The 15,730-nt window shown below is 44.9% G+C and overlaps 2 protein-coding genes across 14 annotated transcripts in view; both read right to left on the reverse strand.

Moving 5' to 3' along the window:
• LOC113011542 (palmitoyltransferase ZDHHC14-like) overlaps nucleotides 1-4,605 on the reverse strand; it is a 62,909-nt gene extending 58,304 nt beyond the window's left edge. For 4 of the 6 annotated variants that reach the window (XM_026151040.2, XM_026151037.2, XM_026151041.2 and 1 more), the window contains exons 1-2: nucleotides 4,133-4,605; nucleotides 3,254-3,548 (exon numbers count right to left, since the gene is read on the reverse strand). In XM_026151040.2, the coding sequence (XP_026006825.1) occupies nucleotides 3,254-3,495 (242 nt within the window). In that variant the 5' untranslated portion in view covers nucleotides 3,496-3,548; nucleotides 4,133-4,605. Of the gene's footprint in view, nucleotides 1-3,253; nucleotides 3,549-3,792; nucleotides 3,914-4,006 lie in introns of those variants that run through there. The other 2 variants (XM_026151039.2, XM_026151038.2) reach the window with 2 other exon arrangements.
• Nucleotides 4,606-12,348: 7,743 nt separating this feature from the next.
• LOC113012405 (AT-rich interactive domain-containing protein 1B-like) overlaps nucleotides 12,349-15,730 on the reverse strand; it is a 211,899-nt gene continuing 208,517 nt past the window's right edge. For all 8 annotated transcript variants that reach the window (XM_026152589.2, XM_080293915.1, XM_080293918.1 and 5 more), the window contains one exon: nucleotides 12,349-15,514. In XM_026152589.2, the coding sequence (XP_026008374.2) occupies nucleotides 13,730-15,514 (1,785 nt within the window). In that variant the 3' untranslated portion in view covers nucleotides 12,349-13,729. The remainder of the gene's footprint in view (nucleotides 15,515-15,730) is intronic.

Here is a 15,730-nt window from a genome sequence, read left to right on the forward strand (position 1 = left end):
ACAGCGTGAAGCTCAACGTGGCCTCGCGGTTACACACTGAAGTTTGTTTTTTGGTCAGACTGAAACATTTGATTGCTTTGCTCATTTTTATTTATTCATTCATCTTTTTATGGAAGTGAAACTCGTGAGATTAAGAATGTTTGTGCAGGAGCGCACTGAGCGTTGATGTCTGACACATCAAATGAGTATGAACTGATATGTTTTGGACTAAACTGAAGAGCCTACCATCTCAAGGCGCTGCTCCCATTAACCATGTCCTTCTAGCCGACAGATTGATTGCATCTCTGGCACTGCTCTCGAATGGTTTTTATACTTATCCCACATAAACTTCAGCGATAGTATTAAGATCTGCACTACATGTTTTCATCTGCTACTCCAATGTGGCGTCCCTCAGGCTTCAATCCTTGGGCCACTTCTGTTTTCCTTATATGCACATCACCCCACAGCACATTACACCTTTTAATTCTCCCCCCAATTCTAGTTTACTGTGACTTTTTCACCCATCAGATCAGAGACTTTCAGATGTTCCACCAGCTTATTTCAAATCCACAGCCTTCGCAGTTGTAGCCCTTTAACCGTCCTCCTTACATCAGGTCAGTTTACTGAAAACTTTCACTTTGCAACTGTAAGTTTTAAAAACTGCTTTACAAATAAAGAGCTAAACACGTTGTTTGTTTTATCTGCATGGTTCATATTTAATACAGATTCTAAAATCAAGGACTCACTTCCTACTTACTTTCCTGTGTAGTCATCCCCCAAAGGCTCACTTTGAGGCAGGAAAAACCCTGATACCGTCCCTGAAAACTGCCCCCTCTCGTCATAACAAACAGGACAGTGCCCGGCACCCGGCTCCACTTACTGCACCGCGTAGGAAGCAAAGCTGTCCGGTGGGAGGGAGCGGTATCATCAGGAAGCACCTTGCATCCTACATGTGGGTGCCGAGGGAAATCCAGGTTCAAACGGACACTCCGGCGAGTTAACCTCTCATTATGGTATTTTATCAACTGTGTCACTGTACAGGGAGCTGGGTGTTTTAAGTCCAGACCTCCAGCTGTCTGCCCTTTGGTCTTGGGTTAAGTCTGTATCTGCTGAAGTGACAATTTATTGAAAGATGAAGTGGTCCAGAGGTTACAGATGTGTAGCACTGCAAGGGAAGGAGTTCCAATAAAGGGCACACATAAAAATCCATTTCAACCATTCGTTTAGCCAAATATTAGAGCTGAAAATTAGAGTCGCTTCAGTTTTCAACAGATAACATTAATTGCTTTTCAATTAAATCGTTAGTACTATAAATTCTTAAAAACACTTGTTTTCCGGAGCAGATGGGGATATTTTTAAATGTCTTGCAATTCATCTACTCTAATGCAATGCTTCCTTTATGTTTTTTTTAATGCAGTTTATCATAATAAGTGGATATTGTATTACAGTGAAAACTGTTTTTAAGATTTCAAAACTCCATTTACACACACAGTGGACACAATATTAGGAACACTATAGTGTAGATAACATTAACCTCTGCATTTTGCCTATAGAGCATTCTTTAGCTGTGAAGCACTTTACCCTGAGGAAGACTATTTTTGGACTGAACAGCAAACGTTAGAGCAGGACTATTATCTAGCATAGATGTGTTTCAGAGATGGCAGACGACACAGGGACTGTTAAGGGCTAATGAGACAGCTGAGGTCAGAGTCTGTGTATGTGCTGCATTGTGCACTTCCACCACAGCGGGTTTAGTCAGTGATGAGGTGAAGATGAAGGGTTGAATGGAGAATATGCTGACGGTTGATTACAAGTTTTATACAAACAGTAAAAAGAGAGGACTTATTTTAGGATAGTCGGGCTGTAATTCGAGACAGACACTGCGGTCGATTAGCGGTTAGACTGAGAACCTTCACCTGTAGTTAAGCTATCAGTGGTGAGGTTGCCGGCAGCAAAAGTTGAATGATGAGTTGTTCCTTGATAGTTGATCAAATACGTGTTTTTAAACATTTTGGTTATCATAACCGCTTGTTCTGTTTCCAAAACAATCTTTGGCTGCTGTATAGAAATGACACACACTATGACCAGTGGCACGTGAAGTGAATAACACCGATCATCGTGGCACCTGTTAGTGGGTGGGATATATTAGAGAACAAGTGAACATTTCAGCCTCAAAGACGATCTGTTAGAAGCAGGAAAAATGGGAAACTTAAGGATCTGAGCGACTCTGATAAGAGCCAAACTGTGATGCCTATACAAATGGGTCAGAGCCTCTCCAGAACCACAGCTCTTGTGGGGTGTGAAGTGGGCAGTATGTATCAAAAGCGATGCAAGAAAGAAACAGTAGTGAACCAGCGACAGAGTCACAGGCAGCAATGGAGAGCAAAGGCTGGCCCTACATGAGCTGCTGTAGCTCAAACTGCAGAAAAAGTTCATGACAGAAAGGTGCCAGACTCCACATTCACCTGATTTGAACCGTGTAAAGAATATTATGAGTTTTACATATCTATAGATCAGACATCAGTCCCCTAACTGCAAAAGTGCTGTTTCTACAGGTCTCCAAATCTGCTGACAGAGACTGGACGTCCAGACAATTTAGAGACTTCAACCTGTTACCCCGAGGTCCCCTCCTGAGTGTCCATAATCAAAGAGCCATAGCTCCAGATATTTACCCTGAAACACTGCAATGACAGCTCAAGGAGTGTTGTTCATAATGGAATTTTAAAATGAAGACTAGCGACAGCAGGGACCTGATTTTTTGCACAATTCCCTTTGAGAAGGGTAACTTATCACTGGAATTTCATCGGGCAACTCTAAGATGATCAGGTCATTCCAGCTAAATGAATGCCTGCACACAACGACCTGAAGAACTCTAGCTGTAGAGTTATATGAAAATAGTGACGCCGACACTGAGCACTGCCTTTCACCCCTTTAGGCTGAAATCATCACGCAAACCACGTAAACTATAACCTGTAAACAGATTAAGACCAAGGAAACCCACACCCTGTACTTGGCGAGCTACACCTCCCACATAAATAGATTAAAAAAAACAACAACAAAAAAAAACCCAACATGGATGCCTCCACCTCTCCCATCGGCTTATAGTAACATTTTCCTGATACACCCACTCCACGGCGATGCCGGTGACATAACTGAATTGTGTCTTAGACGTTTCTCTGGCACCTGCTCTTATGAAATGTAATCCTGAATGTTGCTTTGCACAAATAGAAAGCAGATGGGAGCAAATGGGAGACCGCACATGCTCAGTACTTACTCAAAGCTGAAGAAAAGTCCACAAGTGACTAGAATGAGGATAAGGGTGAGGTAGAAAACCCCCGTCTGCTTGGCCATCATAATCCTGCCATCGCAGTAAAACTTATTCCGCCCCGGGAAGATCTCCCACTTCCTCTTCTTTGGGGTCCTTTTCTTGTACGGGGTCTCCATCGGTGTCGAGCTGCGAGTACTGATCTGGCTGTACTCGCACTCTCTCATGGACTCTGACACCCCGAGATGCATCAACAGCTGATTAAAATCCCCAGAGCTGAACAAATCCCGGGGCAGAGCAGCCTCTGTGGAGGAAATACACCAGTTCAGTTTAGCATTCAGGCTAGGAGAGCAACTTATCCGACACAGAAACACAGGGTGGGGGTGAAGAAAAAAAAAGTTTGTGAGGGGTGCAGCACACACTTCCTGTTATTAATAAAACCTCGGCTAAAGCTCACTTTACACCTGTGTAGCGCCCCAGGTCCTGGCTATGGAGCCGGGTTCGTAAAAAATGCAAATTTAGCTATTAAAAAAAGTTAGCTAACTTACGCTCATATTTCACAGCTTAACGTTAACAGCCCCTCTGTTAGCAAGCAACCTGGCTAGCTACGACACGGCAACCGAATCCAAAGTGTCGCTAAGGAGCTAACATGGCTAGCAAGTTGCTGAGATAAGTTCTCGTTATACACGTTGGCCAACTCTGGCAATTAACGACTAGCCCTCTGGCCAGTCATCTCACCCACACACAGTTACAAGTACTGACTTCGATGTTTTTACTCCTAACTGTCCTGCATGGTCCCTGGGAACCTTTGAGGGCACTCTTCGGCTTAACGGTCACAGACATCCCGGGTGGTGTATGTCTGCTCCGCCCGCCGCCGAGCCGACTCACCGAGGGAAAGTCGTCGTGTCGGTGTGCTGTCGCGTAGCTTCTCCTCTCGTTACCCGGGTTTGTTACGAGCCGAGGACAAAGCGAATGACACCATCTTTTAAAAAAAATAAGTTTAAACAAATGAGTTTTTAATTTGGCTCGTCGGTTTAAGAAAAGAAAAAAATAAGTTGGTTGTGGAAGCGAAGGGAAATCCAGACACGGTGGGGTGCTCTCAGACGAGCTCCAGCATCCTCAACGAGTCCCTGCGCTCAACACCGACCGAGCAGCCATATGGCCAACTGTTTCTACAGCAACCATCCGCGGATACCATCAACATCCAGCCAGGGATTTGGAAGAAAAGTTACAGCTTTTCCCGGTAAACGCGCTGCCAGGCCAGTCGACAGCCCTCCGCTCACATTGTGTTCCTGTCCACGCACGTCGCTGCCACCCTCGCAAACAACAAATATCAACATGGGAGCAGAGCACACAGCCTCAGCCTGCTCCTCCCCTTCCACCCAGGCTGGAGCCCGAGTCACCACACTGATGAGATGCACAGGGAGGAGGAGCCGATGAAGTGGGGCTTCCCAAAACGGGCTCCGGAATCCTCCGGGTGGTTGTTTCGCGAAAGGTGCGGAATAATGAATCCCCGAGAGCAGGGGTGTGTCCAGAGGGGAAGTGACCGTGGGTGCAGTTTGAACCCCACCGTTGCGCTGTGTCAATAGACTGTATAAAAAGGTGGAGTTGGCTTCAGGAAGAGTAAAACCCAACTCTGCATTCTCTTTAGTGGTCACCAGGGGGCGATACTTGTGGTTGCAAATTAGACAGATTCTATAAAAGTCTATGGGGAAATGACCCTCTGTCCCTCACCTCTGTAAACATTTACCTGATGAACTGAAGGCTCCGAAAAACGCAACTTATTCAATAAATTATCATCATTGAAGGTATCAGAAAGGAGGATGATTCAGGCTATGCTCAGTGATCCAGTTCACCTCTCTTCCCAATCACAAAACACCAGACATGGCAAAACCAAAGACACTGAGCTCAGGGTTGTTGTGATTTGGTGCTGTATAAATAAAGTTGAATTGAAATGTTATTGTCTTTCCGATTGTTCAGTCTGACGTCACTAGCCGTGTCTGGGTCTAAACTCCGCTGCAGCTCCATATATCAAACGATCACTGTGGCATTACTGAGAGTTGAAAAACTGTCTAAAGTCCTTCATCTTTAATAAAATGATCAGCGTTCTGCTCTACCAGGTGTAACAATTGAGTTTAACATCCAGGCATCCATGAAAACGGAATTTATGACATTTAACGGAGTTAGAAGTTAGCAGGGAGTTAGCTCGCTAGCTTCTATCTAAATACAATATAGCATGTCCTGACTGCGGGGTTTTGGAAACAAATTAAAACGTACAGCTCTGCTATCACTTCCAGCATAAATGAAGACAGAAAACTAAACAGCAGTGACGTTTGTAGGGTTACTGAAGTTGGGCTAGCTGGTATATAATGATGTGCTACATGACCGCTAGCGACACAGCTATGTTAGCATAATATAAACAAGCTAACTTGTTTTCCACTCGATAAAAGTTAACGTGAGTGTTCTCGGTGGTCAGGAAAAAATGTAATCGCATGGCAGGATGCTGTAAAAGGACCAAACTTCAGCCAGGAGAACAACTGAGATAATCCATCCACAATACGAGGTTAGTCATTCATATACTGCTGCATGGGCTGTGCTGTAGTTACATCGTAAGGTTTTAAAAACTGAGCTTAAATAAATGATTAGCGGTAATAAAAGCCGAGGGAGGTCAACAGTGATCACTGACTGTTTTAGGAGCTTTTTGAGATAAAATAGAAGAAAATACATAACATTAAACATGTTAACAACACAAAAGCCATATTAAACGCAGACTACTTTAGACCCGGAAGTAGGATTCGTCGCGTCATCACTGAACAACCGGATTGTTCCGTTAAAGTAGGCCCATCTTATTGCATAGCCTGCTGTATTCTCCTTCTTGATACTAATGTGACCTTAAACCTTAAATGAGACCTTAAACTAGCAAGTCAGACCATAAAGTCATGGAAAACGTCTTACTGAAGTCATAGATTACAGGAGCACAGGCTAATATCTCATGCATGTGTACAGAATCCGACTTTTTATTTGTAACACAAAACGCTGCCCCGTGCTGGCCATTAGAAAAATCCTGGTTTAACTTTTCAAACACAGACGCTGGTTTTCCTTCTGTTATCAGATGATAGCTCAAATGTTGCCAGACTTTAAAAACCCAACCTAATGTTGGGGATAAGTTGTACTTTGAACACCTTGCTGTATTTCCAATACAGTAGAAAGATAACAAATAAAGACAGCTATAGTTTTGATCCTTTTAATAAGCACTGGCAGTGTAGGCTCTAGCCAAGGCCTCATTAACTATATTTCTTTGTGCACAGCTCCACCATAACACACCAAAAGCCACCGGGCAGAATAATCCTTTAAAGGTGTGAATACAGACAGCCTCAGTTATTCAGACTCTGCTTAAAAACTATATCTGAATGGCTAATTGGACTGATAGGATCTATTTTTGAAGATTAGTACATTGCTAGAATTGAATGGTGATACAAACCACAAGTGGGCTGAGGAAATCCGATTAAAGGTGCCTACACACTGTGAGACTTTAGCAGTTTTACAGGTTCCTCCAGTGAATCGGGGCCAAGAGGCATGACTGTTTCCTCTGACGTTCATTTCTGCGCTGCAGCTCCTTTGCAGCTGTTGTGATAGGAGTCAGACATCGAACAAACAAGCTTCTGCTGCACCAACTCAACTCAATTTTTTTCTTTGTTGGCATCTCAACCTTTTACCTTCACTTGTGCCACTAGGGTTTGTTTTAGTTTTTTCCACAGTGAGTACTCAAACAGCAAACTCCACTGCTGAGGAATGAAGCCAAAGTGCCAAAAGCTTCTCTTCCTCCAGTCTCGTTCTAAATGAGTGTGTTACTGAGCACTAATTAGAAAGTATCTGTGCCTGAGCAATGCACCCGTACAGAGCTTGCTAATTTAATGTAGCGATCCACCCACTTGTCCTATGATGGGAGCTTTTGGCTCTAAAACACACATTCAAAATCCTGCTCCTCACACACAAGGTCTTAAATAATCAGGCCCCATCTTATCTTAATGACCTTGTAGTACCATATCACCCTATTAGAGCACTTCGCTCTCGCTCTGCAGGCCTACTTGTTGTTCCTAGAGTATTTAAAAGTAGAATGGGAGGCAGAGCCTTCAGTTTTCAGGTCCCTCTTCTGTGGAACCAGCTTCCAGTTTGGATTCAGGAGACAGACACTATCTCTACTTTTAAGATTAGGCTTCAAACTTTCCTTTTTGCTAAAGCATATAGTTTGGGCTGGACCAGGTGACCCTGAATCCTCCCTTAGTTATGCTGCAATAGACGTAGGCTGCCGGGGATTCCCATGATGCATTGTTTCCTCTTCACTCACCTCTCACCTTCACTCTCATGTCTGTGTTCAGATATGAAATTCATTTTTTGCATTTAGTCATTAGTTGTTTGCAACTTTATAAATAAAACTGAATTTAACTGAAATAAATTCAAATGTCAGTCGAACATTGTTAGCCAATGAGCACAATTGTTTAGTTTTTGGTGGCCATTGAAAAGAGTGCAGGTTTATTTATGTTCCTACGGCTGTGATGACTACGTGCAGTGTGAGTGTATACACAGCTCAAGGTGGACCCAGAGAAGCAGATCCAAGTGGCCTGCTGTGGTACTGCAACAAGCAAAGAAACTGAATAAAGGAAAGTGTCACCATAGATTTCTATCATGACTGTTTCTTTAAAACTGATGACAGCACAGCTGAAGCAGCATTTATATATAGTCACTTCATATTCACTGTGTTGTTACTTTGCTGCAGTTCCAGTCAGTTAAATGTGTACTGGTCTTTTGCGCAGCTGCAGGGTGAGACAATAATTCATATACGCAGTGCATATAACACAGACCATTGATATTAAGGTTCTCATATTACACTGATGATTTCAGCCAACTCTAATAAAATGGTCAGTAAGTCAGTGAAATATTGTGTGTCACGGGTTTAAGTGTCCTCCAGCAAACTCCATATAGTAGGTTGAAGGTGTCTTTATAGTCCTCACCTGCAAAGAGACATCAACCTTCAAAATGTCCCACAGCATGTCCTCAGAAACGTCCTAACACGCAGGTTAACCAGGAAGGAAGAGCGCTGAAGACAACAAACATTTGCTGAGAGTAAATTGTTTGTTAAATGGAGCCACCACTGCTCATATTTACTGTTTCTACTGAAAACAGGCAGCCATGCTGCACATAACTCGTGCTTGCTGAGATGCCAAGTGCAGTTCAGCAGTGATGCAATTTCCTGTTCGGCTAGATTAGTACAGATGATTTCATCATCAGCCCACAGTTCTTCTGCCATCCATGCTCCCCTCACACACACACACACACCTCCTCATCATCAGTCACTGGCTGCAATTATCCACTTTCTCTGAAAGGAGCTCTGCTGCTTTTCCTCTAATGTGAGAAGACTTAATTGGCCAGAATCAAACACCATGCAAAGAGGGAAACTGTGTGTTCTCGTTGCACTTTTCTAGCCTGCAAATGCATTTTTGATGTGAAAGCTGGGTGTCGTGTTAGCCATGCCGCGCCCGGTCTCAGACTGTAGGTTTAACACGCTCCCCCCCGTGTGAGTGCAGAGTGAGCAGCCACGGTGTGCTTTCCGAGGAAGTGGTCTTTTACCCTGCTGCGACATGCTTCCGTCATGCATCTGCAAAGCTTCCACCACCGGCCATGTGAATCCACCAAGTGGCACATGCCACACTTGATCTGCTGCAAAGCTGTGGATGTTTGTAATGGCTGCTAATGATCTGTAAGGCCTCCAGACTAATTCTTTAACCACGGAGCTCGTTAAGCAGCCCGATGACATACGGCAGGAGCCGTGTTTGTGTTGGCAAACGGGTGGACATGATAGGCCCCTTGAGTCAGAGTCCAAGAACAACATAGGCTTGACTTACATCCTGCCAAGGCCTCGTGCTGACAGTATTGTTTAGTTTAAAAAGCTGGACTGGATGAAAGAACACGGCGAGATCAAAGCCTCATCAGGGGGCTAATATACTCTCTATAGTCAAAATTACCGGATGAAGTCAAACCTGACTCATCGCTGCTGCCTTACGTGTACTGTAGCACATCACTAGAAAGGTCAGTCCTGTCTGTTTTGTTTCCACCCAGTGCTCATTAATTTACCTACAAGAGCAGTGAGAGGCAGCAAGGCAGCGGACCCCAGCCAGCGGTAGCCAATGACAGGCTCGGTTTCCTCCCGGCCACCACATCCATCCTGTCAGAGCTCAGTGACTCAGCTTTTCAGAGGCACGGGAGAGTGGGAGGTTTTCTCCTGCGCTTGGCTGCCTACGTGAAACACATCCTCCATCACCAAAAAAGTACAGCAGCCCACTTTCCCTCCAAACTCTGAATGACGGGCTGAAATCAAAAACACTCTGAAGTATGTGGGCGCTATTTATAATGTGCAGGTGTGTACCTGTAAGATGCGCTCAGAAGCATATCAGTCATTTCCTTCTCTGCAGAAACTGGCTTCAGTTAGAGATCAATCAAACTGTTAACCATGTCTCAGGCAGGCTGTAATTAATTTCAAAGTGTCAGTAAGAGTTAAATAAGACGAAGATGAGTGATCACGCTTCTCTGCTGCCAAGCAGCCAGACTCGCTCTCATTCTTTGAAGCCAAACTTGTGATGGGACCACTTATCGGCTGTGTTCTTAACCTCAGGAATGTTATTATTAAAATCAGCCTAAAATAGGACTTGATTTCATACCCATGTTTCCCCTGGCAAAGGAAGACGAGAGAGAGACGTCAAATTCCAACTAAAGAGGAAGTAACGACACTGGGGAGACACAAAAAAGAGAAAACACCAAACAAACTGTAGACTCTATTCAGTAAAAACTCAAACACCCTTGGATAGATGAGTGGCTGATGGTTTGTGTCCTTCTTGGAAACGCTGCAAGAGGACGCATTAAAGTCAGGGGGTACACAGAGTGCATCAGTCATGAGTTTCTGCTCCTAAAAGCACTTCTGATGATCGTGTTTGCACATGTGCATGTCTTCATTAACAGAGGAACCTTTATAACCTGTGATAATTAATGAAACACAGCAGATTAGCAGATTTCTGCAGAGAATAAGAAATTAGCTTTCCATCATTCGTCACAACATTATCATCTTTGATGTAAGCTTGAGACGTTTCTGTGGACTCGTAAAGTAAAAGCTTGTAAAGCTCAAGTTGTTTAAGGTCAAACACAAACTGTGAGTGTTTTAATGTGAAAAGCTTGAAAACAGGGGGAAGCACAGAGTGACTGTTCCTTATATTGTCGGACTAAACTATGATGATGATATGCACATATGTAAGGTTTTATGAGCTCAGTGTTCCTCCTCTGAGAGCAGATTAGAATGAATATAATTCCATCTCTAAAAAGACTTTTTCAGATGCTACAAATCTAAATCCAGCTTAGTTCTTTGATTTGTGCTGGTTAATTTTGCACATTTTAATGAACTAATTCCAAAGCGAACTGTAAAATAAATGAAACCAAAATGAGTGAAACTGGTAATTATGGAGGCTTTCTGAAAGCGAGGGAGTAATGTGTATAACAGATGGGAAGCAGCAGCAAAGAGACGGGGTAGCTGTACCTCCCATGTTCCATTGATCTAAGTGTGCAGCACAAAAACAGAATATTTTTAATCACAATTAGCAGAGTTAACTAAGAAAATGGGTGTAAATAACTGAGCTAAACCCTGCATGGTGTCAACAGGCCTGATTTTCAGTGGCCGTGCAGCCACTGCTCGATAGATCTGTTTGGGCTATAACACCTTCATCCAGGACCTCAGTTGTGCTAAACAACAACGTGACAGCACATAATGCCAGGACAAATATGAGAACTTAGCATTGTGTGTGTAGTGGAAAACAAACCACAATAAAGAATAAAGACAAACAGCTGTCTTTTCTCCACGGCTATGAGGAAACGTCCAGACGGAGCAATGCAACTGTTCTCATGGCACCCAGTAGTACACTTTCTCCTTGATATTAATACTTATAAATACTTGTATGTTTACCGGATCAAGGCTGTGAGATGAAGTCTTTGGAGGACATTAGTTTGGCTTTGAGTCCAGTGAATCTGAGAGCTGGTGTTTCTGCAGCGCCTGAAGAGTGAGATGATCCATGACACAATAAAATCTGACTCTAACTGAAGGGCGGGACTGATGCCAAGACCTGCGTTAGACACACAGCCCGAGAGCTGCTGTGATGTACAGTTTGTAACGTTGTCCAAGGAACAGTCAGCTTTCAGGAGAATCATCACATTCTGCTGTTTACTCTTCCCAACAGCAACTTATCACCGTGCTCACTTATACACTTTATTAGGGAAACATTGGATATTTTTGCATTAACACAAAGATGTAATCAGCCAATCATATGGCTGCACTTCACAGATGCTTTTGGGTGGTGGTGAGCTGCTGAGGTGTTTTGAATGTGGTGAGGTTTTTGGTGCCAGGCGGGCTGATCTGCTGGACTTTCCCAAACAACTATGGTTAAAATCCAGTGAGCAGCAGCTCTCCAGGAGAAAATCCTTGTTGATGTCAGAGGAGAACTGGAGCTACAATTCACACAGGCTCGCCAAAACTGGACAACAGACGATGGAACAACGTTTCGGGATCCGATGAGTCTTTCTCTGCTGCAACATTTGGATTAGAGTCAGAGTTCGATGTAAACAACCAGAAGCATGGATCCATCCTGCCTTGTACCAACAGCTGATCATTACAAGGATAGGATGGTGGGGGTGTGACGATGTGGGGATATTTTCTCGGCACAGTTTGGGCCCCTGAGCACCAGCTGAGCATCATTAAAGCTCCACAGCCTACCCGAGCAACGTCCGTCCCTTTAGACCAGTCTACCATCTTCTACACACCAAGTCATGAAGCTCAAATCCTCTCGAACTGGTTTGTTGAGTTCACTGCACTCAAACGGCCTCCACAGCGTCCAGATCTCAATCCAACAGAATCAACGGGGGATTCTCGCTACGGATGCAAATGACAAATCTGCAGGAACTGTGAGACGCTACCATCTCAGCTTGGACCAAACTCTCAGATGTTTTCAGCACCTTTTTGAACCTGTGCCACGAAGGATCCGGATGCAGCCAATAAAAGACAGCCCACGTAAGCAGTTGATGTTTGTTTTATTGGCCTAAGATTGTCTGGACATAATGTAACGTCTCCAGTGCTTAACGATGTTCATCGTACATTTATTCGTGACATGTGCAGCACAGAGTATAAATGTGTATACTGAATAAAAGACAGGAGTCATATGAAAAAAGGCATTTTTTACAATGAGCTTTCAGGATGTTTTGATCTTTTCACGTGTTTTGTTTTCGAGCATCGTGTAGATTCAAAAATATGCCCACTGACATGAACGCAGGACGTGAACAAACAGAAAGATGTTCGGTTCCCTCGCATGGCGTCTCCACAGTCACCCCCTCACCCTGGCACTTCCACGTTTCATTACCAAAGCGATTGTTTTCTCAGCTATAATACAACGCATACAGGATTTTTTTCTTCTTTTTTTGTTGTTTTTGTGTGTTTTTTTTGAACGGTGAAACATCAGATACATCTGCCATGTTCAAATATTTGACCCCATTAACAAAATATGTATAATAACAATACCAAATTTACCAACAATAAAAGCATTTGTTATAATAGTCAGAAAGTCCCGTCTCCTGCTATGCTAGATAAAGACCGAAAGAATCGTGTGTACAACAGTTTATATACACGGTGATGAAAAAATACAGACATAACACAAGTGATCAGGAAACACAAAGTTCATCTGTGAAAGTCATTGAGGCTATGATTGATAAATTAGACGCTTCTCTGACGGATGCTCTTCTCTGATGTCGATTGGCTGGTGCAATGCTGCCTCCTCGTGGCCATGAGCGCACACTGCAGGTGTCAGAAGCTTTTACATCCTCTGGTTTTCAAAGGGACAACTTGCTCCAAGTCCTATTGCACAACGTATGTTCCAGCGATGGAGACGTTTCAGTTTAAAAACTCAGTGTTTTCTCTGTGTTTTTTTCCTCCACCGCTGTTGGCAAAAAGTTCAAACTACTGTACAGTGTCACATTTTAAATAAATACTCTCCATTAACAAAAAGTTGATGAGCATATTGGCGTTTATAAAACTGAAAAACATCTCATCGACTCTAAAGGAACCACAGAATCGAGCACCAAGATCTGGTGGCAGCTTTGGCTGAAAAAGTAAACAAAGGAAGAAAAGAAAATAATGCCAAACCAAACGCAGCAATCCGACACCAGCAGGTATTAAATATTTGTATTAAAACGAGCTTTCAAATCCCGACATCGCCCAGAAGCTATACATACATATATATATATGTATATATATATATGTATATAGATAGAGACATTTTGTTTATGCAGATACTTCTTTTAAAAAAAACACAAACATTTTCTGTCATTTTAATAAATAAAAATAGAAAAACCACAGAAATAGCCTCAGCGTGTGCCGCGCCAGTCCCGCCTCTCCTCATGTCATAACTTCCCCAAGTGAAACAGGACTTGGCAAATAATGGCGACCACTCCCACATTGAGCACCGAGGAGATGGAGATGTCTAATAATCTGCTTTCATACAGTACAAACTCTTTCTTGTTCTCTTGCACTTTGGCCATAGCCAGCAGGCCTTTAGCTGCTCTGCACATCATGTTTATACTGGGCGGGTCCATGGGAGGATGGCCCATGTGCAGCAGGCTGTGAGGGTTCTGCTGATACTGTGCCATGCTAACGCCGTCCTCCAAGAAAACTACCAGGTTACCCACGCTGCCCTTCTGCATGGCTATGGCACGCGCCGCTGTGGGGTCTCCCTGTGCCAGGTGGGAGAGCACAGCCACCGCCATCTCCCTGTACACCTGGGCCTTCCTCTGACCCACGTAGCGCACCAGGACCGTGAACAGTTTCTCCTGTCGGCTGAACGGCGGCGTCGCCAGCAGGAGGTCCAAGTTGCCCTCCTGGATGCTCAGCTTGCAGAGGCATTCCAGCACCAGCCTCTGGGGGGTGAGCTGGGAATGAGGTCCTGCCGACGGAAAGGGGTCCTGGGCTTCGGTTGAGGGGCAAACCATCCAGTGGAGGAGGCCGTCCAGGATGGGAAGGCAGATGGTATCTGGGTAAGTGGAGAGATCCAACTGGCCAGCGATGTTGGCCAGAGTGACCATGGCGTTCTCCCTGAGCAGACTCAGACACTCCCACCACCACTCGTCCTTACTGCTCGACAGCCCCCGCTCCTGCTGCTCGTCTCTTTGGAAGCTGGGAGGTAACCTGTTCCTCTCAGGGTGCACGTGGTGCAGCAGAAGCAGCCTGCCCAGCAGAAGAACCAGAGCAGGGTGGCGGGACATGTCCAAGTCATTCCCCGGGATAAAGGACAGACTCCGGACGATGTTGGAGACGCAGGTGCACCGCTTGGACAGCGAGTCCTGCCAGGCAGATGTGGTGGTGAGCGGAGCCTCGTCCAGGCAGCGTGGCTCATCCTCCAGCAAGGTGATGTGGTCCTCCTCCCCATCTGGGTGCACCCTGAAAGGGTAAGAGGGCAGAGAGCGCGCGGGATGGCCGTAAGCGAGGGCGTCAACGCGGGCGCACAGAACGTCGTCGATAGTCGCGGTGATGTGTTTCAGAGGTTGCTTCTTTTCGTGGTCCATCTTGCTCTCCTGTTTGCTCTCGTTTCTCCTGCCTTCATCCTCGGGCGCTTCGCTCCGGGGTTCGAAGTGTGTCTGAATGTGTGCCGTGGAGTCGCCTCCACCCGCCTGCCAGTGCAGCAGCCCGCTGGTAAACTCTGTGAGGTAACCGGACATGTCATCGGTCAGGTTCTCTTTGTGAACAATCTTGATGGGGAACTTGTCGTATTTGCTGGCTTGTTTGGGTTTATGCTCCGCCTCTGCTACGGGCCGATCCACGGTCTCTGCTTCACACTCTGCTGCCTCCTCTTCTTCTTCTTTTCCCTCCTTTTCACCATCTTCTCCACTCTTGTCCTCCCTGTTAACGCTCATGTTGGACTCCTCTGTTTCGCCGTTCACCTCGGCCGGCTCTGCAGCAACAGGTGTCACTTCCTCGGTGACGCCCTCGGCACGCTCCACCTGGGTCTCCTCGGCTTTAGAGAGCTCAGGCTGGACAGGAGAGCCAGAATCCCGCTCAGGTCTTTCGTTCTGTGCAGACGCTGGACTTGAGGACAGTTTCTTAGTCCCCACCTCAAACTCTTCCAGGATGCCAAAGATCTCAATCAAGCAACGGCGGAAGTACTCGACGATGAGCTCGAGGAATCCAGGCAACTGGACAGAGAAAAATAAAACGTGATCAATGCTGAGCAGAAAGAAGTCAGACGAGCTATCAAGTAGTCCCAGACTCTGAATACGAGCCAAGAATTTTTAAGTAGATATAATACTGCAAAACCTCAGAGGTGCATAACTAACTTGACTCTCGTGGAGTTTTATTGCAAAAGAAAAACAGGATCTAGATGATGATAAAGACAGGCTCTGTTCGGTGGG

Source organism: Astatotilapia calliptera, chromosome 19 (genome assembly GCF_964374335.1).
Source record: "Astatotilapia calliptera chromosome 19, fAstCal68.1, whole genome shotgun sequence".
In the NCBI taxonomy this organism is placed as follows: Eukaryota; Metazoa; Chordata; class Actinopteri; order Cichliformes; family Cichlidae; genus Astatotilapia; species Astatotilapia calliptera.